At 36.5% G+C, this 12,955-nt stretch overlaps 1 protein-coding gene across 4 annotated transcripts in view; it reads left to right on the top strand.

Moving 5' to 3' along the window:
- Positions 1-11,525, top strand: part of TMEM245 (transmembrane protein 245) — a 78,738-nt gene extending 67,213 nt beyond the window's left edge. For 3 of the 4 annotated variants that reach the window (XM_072924385.1, XM_030265768.4, XM_030265769.4), the window contains 3 exons: positions 1,149-1,323; positions 3,502-3,696; positions 4,722-11,525. In XM_072924385.1, coding sequence (XP_072780486.1) covers positions 1,149-1,323; positions 3,502-3,696; positions 4,722-4,767 — 416 coding nt within the window. In that variant the 3' untranslated portion in view covers positions 4,768-11,525. The other variant, XM_072924386.1, reaches the window with a different exon arrangement.
- The last annotated feature ends 1,430 nt before the right edge of the window (positions 11,526-12,955 follow it).

Here is a 12,955-nt window from a genome sequence, read left to right as displayed (position 1 = left end):
TATGTTTTCACAGCACATTCCCTGCCAGTTATTTACCTCTTCTTTCTATTTCATTTGCTAGATTCAATTCCTTCTCCCTTGTATTCAGTCCAAATGTTTTCAGGTTTTAACTTTATTCTACCTGTCTTGGCTTTTGTTTCTTTCAGAGTTGACAGGTGCTGATTTTTCAAGATGCCTAAATGCAGGAAGATGTGGTATCATGAAAATGCATGATAGAGGAATGCTTCTTATTCTCAGTGTCATTCTCTGACTGTATTACCAGCCTTTGGTTTTCTTTTATTATTTAGTTTTGGAAATGGCTGGACAGTTTCTCAGAGAAAAACCTTCTCCCCTGTTCCTCTTTGCCCTTCTTTCTCTAAAAAGAATGGTAGTAATTGTAAAATGTTTGTGTACAAGGAAGCATTAAGGGGAAGCTATGAAGCAACAAACCCCAATTTAATGGGAAATGGCTGTATTGCAAAGTGCAACTGTCTTAAAGGCATTGATTGTCACTACAACTACTTAGAAAGTAATCAATCTTATTTTTTTCAACTACATGCAAAATCTTAAAAGTTGTTGCTTTCTGGTTAATGAGACCAAAAAAAAAAAAATACCCCACTTAATTGTGCTTTGTATTATGTTTATAATACAGGAGGTGCATGAAATTATAGTGGCAGCAGATCTGTATTGCTTTAGATTACAACAGGTTTTTGTTGTAAGCAGAAGGGTGTGCAGCTGTGTGCACATGTTTGCATACAGAAATATATAAGTCATAAATCTCATGTTTGCCTGCTTTCTCACTATTACGGGTGACTGCAGGAGATGCAGTAAGTCAGAGTAAGACTTGGGTTTATTTGCTTTCTTACACAGTAAGAAATGTACATGATTGGTGTAACTTCAAGTTTTTCTAAACGGATGCCTCTTAACTCCTTATGACTGTCAGTTGCTGAAGCTCTTCTGTATGGGGAATGGTGTAATTTGCTTTTTTCCTAAACCACAGCTATAAAACACCAAGAGCCTCATGTGGCACTTCTTCAATGCTTTATTTATAACAGTTGATGGAAGTGGGGCTTAGTAGTGTGGCAAAAGTGTCAGAATGTAACTGTAAATATATTTGTGAAATATGTTTCTGTGATCTTTTTTTTCACTTCTGCTTCTGTGTGCTCTAGCATTAGCAGCAATCCTTGGAGCAGTGCCATTTCTGGGGACATACTGGGCAGCAGTCCCTGCAGTCCTAGATTTGTGGCTTGTGCAAGGACAGGGATGCAAAGCCCTTCTGCTCTTGGTTTTTCACCTCTTGCCAACCTATTTTGTAGATACAGCAATTTATTCAGATATATCAGGGTAAGTACATTGAACACTTTTTAAAATTAGCATTGCAAAAATGATTGACAGTCACTGATGCCTTTAATTAAACTCATTTTTCTGAAGCATGCCAAACAGTATCTTCAAGCTCAGGAATAACCTAATAGTAAGCAGTTTTACTGGCCTAAGTGCCTTCATTTTCCCAGGCCGCTTTTCTGTGAGCTTTGACACTTCAGAGGTCTTGAACCCAACATCAGCAAAATGAACTGGTTCAGTTGGGATTGTTAGAATTAGTTTATGTTTTCTATTTATCTAATTATTGAGTAGAGGTGTGTAGCATTTCCTATTTATCTCCTAATGCCAGATAATGCTGCAGAGCAGATAAAACCATGAGCTATTTAGGGACCAAAAAAAAATAGAGTAAATGTAGAATAAGGACATAAAGTGGTTCAGTTAGAAATTAGTATTTTTGTTAGTTAGTCATTAGAAATTAGTATTTTTGTTTATTAAATATAACTACACTGAAGAGAGAGTACCTAATGATAATATAGCTGCTATTAATACTAATTTTCATAGACTGTGGCTCTAGTTATTTTGCATTAATTAAACCTAACAGGTGAAGTATAATCAAATTACTTTTTTTCCCAACAATAAATCATGGATAAATTTAAGGCTAGTAGCTATTTAAATAAATAATTCTTCTGCTTCCTAGAATACTTTTTTTTGGACTGTAGAGGACACAAACTCTATTTACTGTCCAGAAAATAGATGGGAGAGGAATAGATTTTCTGACAGTGGAGGAAAATTGTATTCTTCCAAATAAATTGAACAGTAAGCATCATGATGTCTTGTGGATTAGATTAAACCTATTTGAAGTATCTATAATTAGGTTATCCAGGGTTTTCTGAATGGATTACCTTTGTACTAGAGTCCTGTATTTCATCATTTTCATTTAGAAAACTAGGCAAAAGAACATTTAAACTGATGCAAATGCTGGGAAAAAAATGAAGTTTTTGAAGTTTAATGAAGTTAATAAAGTGAATAATGAAGTTTATAAATTAATAATGTCTATTGTTGGAGAAACATAAAACTTTAGGCCACATTTGTCTCCTCAGGAAAGCAATCTGGTCCTGCCAGTAGGTTAAGTTTGATCTGGGTGAGACACGATTGAGGTGTGTCAGATTTAATAGGTCATGTTTCATGGCCTCCTTTTGCGCACAGTTATGTTGAAGGCAAAGACTTAAAATTTGGGAGTTGAGTAGAAATCAGGACCATGGTAGAAACCTCAGGAACTCCTGGAGCTCTGAATTAACTAGCTGGTATTTTCTGTGTATTACCCTCAGAATTTAAAGGAAATTCCTGAGAATTTTGTGCCAAGTTTCAACTGTAGTTTTTCTTCTGCAATTCCATATTGCCATCATTATTTTAGGCATAAAGAATGAAGAATGACAAGCAGGTTTTGTGTAAATGCTGTTGGTAGGATTCACATTTTGCAGCTGAACACAGCTGCAAAAAGTGAATCTGAGATACAGAAAATAAAAATGGCATGGTTTACTCGCTGCCAAAGAGCTGTTATCAAAAAGCTCTTCTGGCCCCAACTTTCCAGTAAATATTAATATCTTCATTAAAATCCAGTTTTATTTTTCATCTGAAAACATTAAAAGCTATTGATAACAAACACTCAATCTGAGAGGCTTTTTTGGAATAAAGTGAGAAGACATGGCTATTTTTTAAAGACTGTATGCTAACTGTTCTTTAAAAGATGCACTGCAAGTTGCTATCATCAGCTAACTGAATGGCTTTGCTCAGGGGTCCTCAATTAACTGATGCTAATTGTGTTAAACTTCAACAGTTCTTGACCATAAAGTGTGAGCAGTCTGTGTAACCAACCATCTTTCCACTCTCAAAATGGAAGTGTGTTTGCCATTATGTCCTTCAGACACTGTTCAGCAGATGTCTGTAAAGTAACTACTCCACTGTGGATCTTACCAGCGTTCCAGGCTACAATAGTGTTTGATCTGTTGTGTGATACAGCGCAGAATACAGCTTGGAACCTTTGTGCAGTCACTCAGATAGCAGTTTATAGTGTAAATATGGGTAGCTATAGCTAGCTGGGTCATTTCCTAAGCTTAATAAAACTTAAGGATTAATACACATTTCTTAATTGATAATGCTGTGTTTGTTGTTCTTAATTTAATTTTATTGTTCTTGTGGCAGAGGGGGTCACCCTTACCTGACAGGCCTTGCAGTAGCTGGTGGAGCATATTACCTGGGACTGGAAGGGGCCATCATAGGACCAATTCTACTTTGTATACTTGTGGTTGCTTCCAATATATATAGTGCCATGTTGGTGAGCCCAACAAATTCTGTGCCCACTCCATCACAAGCAGCGTGGCCATTACAGATTTACCGGTGAGCTGTAAATGTCTTGCTTGTATGAATTATGTTTTCAAACACATCTGTGTACATAGTCACAGGTGTAGGGAATGCGTGCCTGGGTTTCATATAATAGTGTGCACTCAGATCTGCATAAGTATTGTAGTATTTGAAGAGGATTCAGCTGTCTCATATTCTAGAAATAAAAAGTATGGCTAAGTAAAAGACTCACTGGAACATGTATATGGGAATTGTTTGTTTAATGTCTCTCAGCCCCGTATAGAAGACTCGTTTAGAAAATTTGGTGATAATACTTATGTGTCCTGTAATTTATATGTTGCTGTTGTGCTAGGAGATGATTGAACATCATTTTTAAACTCTTATTGGATATCTAAAAGTTCATTTCCCTTAAAAAGGGGCCTGCCCCAAAATACTTCATTTTTATGTCCTAATGTACAATACTGAAAAATATAAACATACCTAGATTTTAGAAAATGTGATATCATTATATGCCATTTTTCCATTAAAAGTATGGTCCTCAGTAATGTCATTATTGAATGTACAAAAGTATGGAATACAGAAATGTATCTTTAAACTGTACAGTTAAGAATGGGATTATAATGATGATACAGTTAGGAATAAACTCATAGTTGAATAACTACTTAGAATTGTAAATCACATTGTGACGATATTAACAACAGTAGCTATTTGAATGTTTCTACTGTCTTGTTAAACTATATAGGTTAGCTCATTATACATGTATCTTGAAGAGGATTCTCTGCTTGTCAGAAATAATTCTTTGCCTTATTCACCTGAATAGTGCTGTCTTCTTTTATCTGGGTACTTAAGAAGAAAAACTGCTAATTGGACCTATCTGTAGTCTCTGGCTTTTAAAAGTTACATTCCAGTTGCCCTGTATGACAGATAGAGCTTTTGAGTACACAGAAAAAAATCTTCATGTGTGTTTGGCTCTCCTTTATTTTATAGGAGACAACTGTTTGGAATCACTGGGCAGATTGTGTCTTACGTTTCACTTTTGTTTTCCTCCCCCCACCTCCCAGGTCACCTAGAGAGAGTCCTGAGGAGATGAAAACATCTGCAGAGTGATGGAGGTGCTGGGCTGCACCTCTATAGCGTGAGGGAATCGCTGTCTTCTGTCTTGGGTTCACAACAGCCATGGCCTTCTGTCCCTTCCCAGCTGTTCCTGGGGGCAGCTCACAGGGAAGCATAGACTGGGTTTTAGGAGAAAGCACTAGGAACATCTGCTGGCCTTACATTATTGTGCACTTTGCCTCTTTGAGAGAGAATGTCTACTTCCCATGGCTTTGCATACCAACACACAGTCAGCTGCCTTGTTGAAGACTTTGAAGACCTTCTGTCTTATCAAAAGTATAGTTAAGAGGACAGGTACATGCACTGGAGTCATTATCTTATCTGCTGAAAATTACTAACTTGGCTTTTATTTACTGGGTTATTTGTCTTATTAAACTGTAGTAGCTTTAAAGAAAGCTGTAATTCCAAAATATTTATTTTTAGGCAATCTGGTGGCAAAAGAAGGGCAAACCACTCATTATGAAATGAAAGAAATGAAAGTATAATATAATAGTTTGCTCCTCCTCAAGGTGTTTCTTTATAAGCTTCAACCATCATCTGTAACTGATAACACTTAAATATATTCACTGACATGCGCTGAAATTTAATGTTGGAGACTGGTATTTTTAATACCTTCCTGATATTTATAGAAATGCAAACTGTTATATGTAGGTTTTCCTCTTACTGACATAGGAGGACTTGTTTAATTAGTTTAAGTCTTGCCCCCACTTGCAGCAAAATCTCATAATATTTTGCTGTATCCACTCTCCCAGTGGAGTCGTCTTGTCAACTAAATTTAATCAAAGGCCTTAAGTGTCTTCAGACAGTAGTAATGTAGGATGGTCACATCTCCTTCCAGTAAATGGAAGAAGTTTAATGGGGATTGTTTACTGTTGGTTTTTAAATTCTGTGGCTGAGTTCCATTCACTTTTTAAACAAATTTTACTACCAAAAAGAAAGGGGAGAGAGCATGGATATCTCTTACTGAGATACAGGATATATCTTAATATATTAAGGTATATCTTATTAATAAACAAAGATCCTGAATATGTAATTTTGCTTAAAATGCAGCTTTGGTGACATTTAAGGCCTTTTGTATTGATTGTCAAAACATTTTGACACAGTGGATCTTTATAAATGTATCCTTTTTAAATGTGAAGCAGTTTTTTGGTAAATACTTCATACTTGCACAGCTTTTCCACAAACCCAGTGAGGCTCTAGGTACAAAGTAGCAGATGCGCTTGCTTAACCAAAGAACCACCATTCAGTTTCCAGTAACTCGAATTGATTTCAGAGTTTGATTGATAATGAGTTGTACAAAATGTAGGCATGCCTTGTATTTATTGTTGACAGTTATTCAATGCTTGAAACAAAGGAATGTTATCCAGGGACAAGGATATCTAAGATTTGTGCACAAAAAGCTTGCAGATGTTTGTTCTACTTGAGTTCCAGGAGTGCTGACAGATTTGGAAGGTTCTTCCCATGATATTGTCTGTATTTTTACATTGTTTTGAAAAATACATTGCCGTGGAAAGTGATTGGAAAGTACTTTGATACTGAGGAAGGAAGGAAGTCCTGCTGTATGTTTGCAATAAACAGGCTGCCTAACAAGACACAAATACTCTTCTCCTCAGATTCTCAAAATAAGCTGCTGAAATTTTACTGATAAAATTGTATGTTTTAAATGAGAGGGGTTAAGTATGCTGTTTGTACACACTTGCAGGTATGTGCTTGAGGGACAGACTTGGGCTTAATTTAGTAGGTTGACTCAGGTTTATCAAAATACGGAAACATACCATTTAATATTTTAAATTCTGAAAGATCTACACATCACTAACTGAATAAGAAGAATATGTTGCTTGAATCAAATATCTGTTTCATGTCCTTGGTTTTGTGACTTACGAAAAAACTAAGTGAAACGCATTTTTATAATTGTTGGTGGCTAAGATGGAGGATGTAGGGAAAGCTCAGGCTTTACTAAAATACTCCTGCAACTTTCTAACCAGCTGGAATGAAACCACCATGATATTTAGGCAACTTCTTTATTGTATTACTTTTTTTAGTTCACAGTTTTGCACTGAATCGTTGTGTTCTTGTTGTAGCTACTTGTAGACAGGATTTAAAGCACCTCTTTGCTCACTAGTCAAGACCTATTTATTGTCCACATTTGCTATCCCATTTCTTGAGACAATCTTTCATACTCCTGTGGTACTCGACTTAGTAATTTTAAAGAGTCATTAAAATGCATTATTTTGTTTGGTTTTAAGTTTTCTTCTTCCCCTTCAACCAATTGCCTTAGATCAAAGAAGGGTCTCTGGTGTGAAGATTAAAACCATGATTGAGACACTGTTACCTTCAGTAATGGAAATGAGTAGAATCACCTGAGAAGACATATTGCTGTTTTGAAATGTTCCTTTTCCATCGTGAAATCCTTACATAGAGAGAATTCACATCTGATGGAATGTTGTTTAGTTTGTCCTACTTTGAAATGGGGCTTCATTTTGATGCTGTCTGTTCCAAATTCAGCTCAGACTTGCCATGAAGAACCATCCATAGCACATCCTTACTCAGTAAGCTTCAGCAGCTCATGCTGTGTGCTGTACCTGATTGAAGAACCAACTGTATGGTTCAATAATTGTGCAGTAACATATACTGCCAAAAAGAAAAGAAAAATAAGGAGCAAAACTTCCAATAACACCTTCTTGGAATAGGAAATATTCACTGATTTTCACTATGTTTAGAAAAAACACACAAAAAACCCAAAACCACAAAATACCACCTTACAAAAGAGCATACTTGGATTATTTGGGTTTTGTGTTTAGCAAGTGTCTAATTACCAGCAGAAATAGAAGACTTTGTCATTGAGTATTTAGCAATCTATATTATTTTCTAAGCAGGCTCAGCCTTTGTAAGAATGGTTTAGTATAGATCAGTCTCACATTAATGTGAAAATAATCAAACTGGTAATTTTGACTTCTAGTCTTTGAAAAGTGCCAGTTCATGGTTATATTGCCTCATCTGCAAAAACAACCAGCATTTTGGTGGGATAAGTTTTTAGTACATGGATTGTAGCTTTCAAAAAAAAAACAGCTCAACCCACTCCCTGCTCCAAAATCCCACAACACCACCAAACACCCAACCAAAAAAAAAGCCCCACCGCTGCCTGCAGTGTGGTTTTCTTTGGAGAGGCCATCTTTTCTATAATGCTTCTAGGCAAAAAGTTGATGGCCTTTAGCTTTACTGTAAAGAGTCATTCCAGGAGCAGGTACTTCCTAAGTGTATTTAGTACATTTAGTGTTCAATAACTTAGAGTTCAGAAGGGAATGCTCGTAGTAATAAAAGACAATGTGGTTTACGGTATTGTGAAATTCAGCTCTGGTGTTTTTGATCATTCTCCTTGGGGAATTGCAATTAAGTGTAGTGCCCAAAGGGCTGGTGCTATTTCAGGCACTCGAGTCTGAGTTAGCCTTTCCTTTCTGTACCTTGGCTGAACACTGCTGTAGCAGAGCTGGCAGAGGTGACTGTGCCAGCTCACAGCCCAGCATGTTAGCTTCAGGTCAGTGTACGTGCTGGCTTAATTAGATCCATCAAGGAACAAACTGCAATGGGCAAGAACTTGGCATACATTCACTCTGCCAGCCTTACTGCAATATGGTGGCTTTCAGCACAGGTGCATCATGACCAGTAGGGAGCAGAAATGATTTATATTGAAAGGCTGCTTAAAAAACAGTTTAACTTTATAATAATACATATGATTCACATTTTTCAGAAGTTAAGTTGATACCCATGTGATCTTTCTATGCACAGTGATGTGTGTGTGTGCAGGTACACTTAGGCTTGTCTGATTTCAAGCTCTATGGTCCTCTTAAGGACACAGGGAAGGAGGATATACTGGGATGTGTATTTTGTCAGAGATTATTGGAATAGGAAATCCATAATCTGTTTAATTAAAATAAGAAAAAAACATTGTTCAGGGAAAAATTGGATGCTGTCTTCAGTATTATCCATTGTTGGTATAAGCATAACTTTTGAAATAGGTGTATGGCTGCAGTTCAACATTGTTTTTTAGAAAGGCTGAAACAGGTGAAATTGTTCTCCAGTAAAAGCAGCAGCTGAAGTGCTATGCTGCTGATCCCTAGTACCAGGAATACTGCAATGCAGCCTTTCCTATGGACCTGATACACTGAGGATGGAAAAATACCATTATTCTACTGAGATTCCATAGCTTTGCATCGTTGATAGTGGGTGTTTCCACAGCTGCCTTTATTCAAACATTGTCTTTATATTGTATTGACCTTAATTTGTCACTGTAGGTCGTGCCATCTTAATGGATGCTGCCTCTGGAAACGGCTACGATTTTCTTTGAAGGTACTGATGGGTGTTGGGATTGAAGGTAGCATTCATTAGGTTTAATAGCAGAGGTAGCATTCTTCTAGAGATGCAATTGCTTACCTTGGAGTTTGCAATTTTACAAGATAAAATTGATTTGTCAGATAATCTTTATTGAGTGCCAGCTGACATCTCTTTAAATCCATGGATGCATAATCTTTATAAACTTTGTATTGACTTCTATTTCAAAGGGTTTTTTCTTAGTTCCTACACTTATTTCCTACACTTTTTGCTGAAGCCAGCTTTGACAATTTCCTTATTATTCCTATTTGTACAAAAGTAGAATCTCTTAAAACTCTTAACAAACATTAGGGAGACTTGATCTTTGACCTGGTACTGTCTATTTGTCAGTTTTACTAAGGTACCTTAATGCTTTATAGTAAAATTTTCCAAAATTGCTTTTAAGTGATAAAATTGGAAATAGGAAAAAAAAAACACTGTGGAAAATTATTTTGGTGTTTTGAAGCAAGAAACAATTCCAAAAGTCATAAATATATTCAGGGATTCTACACTGGGCTTGCAAATGTATATAGTGATACACAGTGTTATATAAATATTGGGAGTCTCTGTCCTATTTAGACATTAACTGAAATTTTGGCCTATTTTTTTAAGTTACCTGAGAACAAAATAGTGCCTGTATATAACGAAAACAAGCAACATCTTCTACAATCCATGTTTACTTGAAACAGACTGAGGAAGAGCCAAGCAAATCCTGGTAGTGTGACTAGTGCTGTTTTATTGTAGTTCATACAAAGTAGGGAAAAGCTGCTAGTAATGCATTGCTGAGAGGTTGCTGTTCCTGGAAGTATTTGCACACATTCTCTAAAAAGCTGCCAAAATTAATAGGTCATGAAATGCATCTTCAGTTCCCCAGATTCTTAAACTCGTCCACACCTCCTCTGGTAATTTGTTTGGAATATGGTTTAGTACATGAGAGTATTGCTTCCATCCCCTTTTGGGAATTGATTACAGGACCTGAAGGCATGCCTTCAGTGTCCATACTGAAATAGTATGTCCAATTCAGGAAGGAAGTGCTAATTGTAAATAAATGCATCCTTGATCTGTTCTGCATAGGGATGGACTTGAACGAATATAATTCATGTTGCATTAAATAAAGGTTAATTTTTTAATATAAATACTATATGGTGACACTAAAGCCAAGTTTGAGTGAGATGAAGGGCAGAGTTGCTTGCAGCAGGGTAAATCTGCAAGCTAATAAAGCAGAATGAATGCTCTAGCATCTATATATATATGTATATATATATATAAATATATGTATGAAGAATTTTTAGAGTGATGTTTTTAAGGCAAAAAGTTGATTTCTCCTCGCCTCACTTTTTTACCCACTACAGTGTCATATACAGTCATCCTATGAGGACCTGAAGTCAAAGAAATGTTTCATGGTATTTGTGTAGATTAAGCATAAGAAACATCACAAAGCCAAAAGCACCCATGCTACAAAAGTTCATTAGGCTTAAGAACTGGCATCTAGGCTATAAGGTTGGAAAAACAAAATCCCAGTATTTACTACTCTTCTTGCCAGCCTCAGCTTAAACCTGAGTCTTTCTCAAGTATCAATAAAAACTACTTTTGTGTTGTTCATAACCTACTGTCCGTGTAGATCAGTGTTTTCAGCTTGTCATCTGTCAGCAGGAGTATATTTGGCAAAGCATTCAATTTGTTCAGATTGTTGCCTTTAAAAACAGATTTTCTGTGCTTTAGTGATGGTTGGATACCATCTTCTTATACTTATATATATATATATATGTCTGTGTGTGTATATGCTAGCTAGCATTTGATGTTTTGGTCAAAAGATGTGAGAGGGTTGGATTTTTTTTCACCTTGGGAAATGTCACCAAACCAAATCCAAAGAAACTTTCAATGTCCTATCCTAAGACTGGCTACACTCTACTCAAACCTAACAGCAGATGTTTTGCATTACAGAGCACAGGTTGTTCCAAAGTGTGTGTTCCTACCAGGCCCCGTGGGGATTTGGAGCAATAACTTCTATTGTCTGTTGACACAAATTTTGTTTGTATGTGTGATACATCTTCAGAATGGAACTGTGTTCAAAACTGATGTTAACAGTAATTGGGTTTGATACAGTACCTGGTTTTGCATGTATAGTATTGACAATATAACCCCTATGTCCATCTGTGGCCCAATAAAATGTGTAAGTTAAGGTTGAGAACTACTTGTGTAGACTGCAGAGATATTTATACTAAATAATTTTGATTGTATGCACCAGTCCTCATCCTAATAAAAATGGGTTTTGTAGCAGGTTTAAGAAGCTTTTAACTTGATATTGTATTCACACTGCAGTCCTTTGTAAACACAGAATGGTTAATATATTTTGAAATAAAATGCCATTAACATAAAGAGAACTGAGTTTGATTTGAATGATGGGCTCTTTGGAATCAGCCACAAAGGCAGCAGTTCATCTGGTGAAATAACAGGTGTGCTGGAGGCAAAGCTGGATCTGCAGTCCCTGTGTGTAACTGATGTCACTGAGAGGAGCCATACTTCACTTTTCCTTACATTTTCTGTGGGAAAAGGAAGGACACAGCCTCCAGGGTAACCATGGCTCAGCTGGTACCTGGCAGTTTGCTGCACTGCCTGCAGTACAGCAGCCACACGTCCTGACCCTACAGAAGCTCCCATTCGGCACCTGTAGGTAATTCAAATGACTTCCATACAGCCTGCTCTCTGAACTGGAAATGGTTCTTTAGTGCCTAAGTGGAGTTGTAAATCATTCTAAAATCCTGCATGATCCTCCCTGCATGACTGCTCACTTTTTTAAATGTTCTGGGAGCCTTGAAGTATTTCCTACGGGAGACTCAGTTTTAGCTGGTACTTTCTTAGTTCTCTGAAGGGATCAAATCTGTTCAGTGCATATACAGTGGGGGGGGGGGGGGGGGGTACAATTGAGTCTAGTAACATAATTATGATTTAATTTTTTTTTGAGGCAAATTTTCCAAGATTCTCAGAGTTCTTTTCAAATGCATCTGTGCAAGCCAAAGCACATCTACTTCTGTGAAAACTCCTTAGCTCTTGTATGTTGTTGTTTTTTTTTTTTGTCATTATATTGTGCATATAATGGTGGTTTTTATTAAAGAAAATAAGGAGTTCTGTTCAACACTCATCTCGGATAAATATATAGTAATGTAGCACCAACCTATTCACTCAGTCTCAACCCTTTCTTCAAAATAGTTCAGGAGTTACATGTTCAATATAGTTCATTAACATTCAGGGAGTGGGAGGGCAAAGAATATGGAGGAGTTATCAGGCAGATAACAAGCAAAAAATGTGCTTTTGAGTTTGACCAGAGATACAATTTAAAAGATTGCAGTCTTTTGGCTTTACCACATAGAAAATAGCAATTGGCATTTTGAGAAAAAATATACCCTAGACATTCAAATACATCTAGTTGACATCCAAACACATGGTGAATGATAACAAAGAAGGCTGAAAGCTGTTCAAAAAGGCACTGAGATGATATCTCATGCTGTGTATAAAATTTCATGCTGCCTGAATTATAATGTATAATCATATCAAATGCAAGAATTCAGCTTCCATATTTTTGACTGAAGGATGTTTCTATCAGTTGGTATAGCTTTATATCAAACAATTAATAGCTTTCTCTACTTTCCCAAACCAGAAATTACTCTGGGCAAACTATTTTTCTCAAGGAAGTTCATATTTCACATCATTGCAAGAAGTTCCTTCTTTTTGTTTTGTTATATGAGGTAATCTTTGAAATTAGAGTATTAGTGCTGCCATTACCTCTGCTGTGATAGGCCCCTGACAACTTCTT

The sequence above is a fragment of the Taeniopygia guttata genome, chromosome 2 (assembly GCF_048771995.1).
Source record: "Taeniopygia guttata chromosome 2, bTaeGut7.mat, whole genome shotgun sequence".
Lineage (NCBI taxonomy): Eukaryota > Metazoa > Chordata > Aves > Passeriformes > Estrildidae > Taeniopygia > Taeniopygia guttata.
This window is presented reverse-complemented; position numbering and strand designations above follow the sequence as displayed.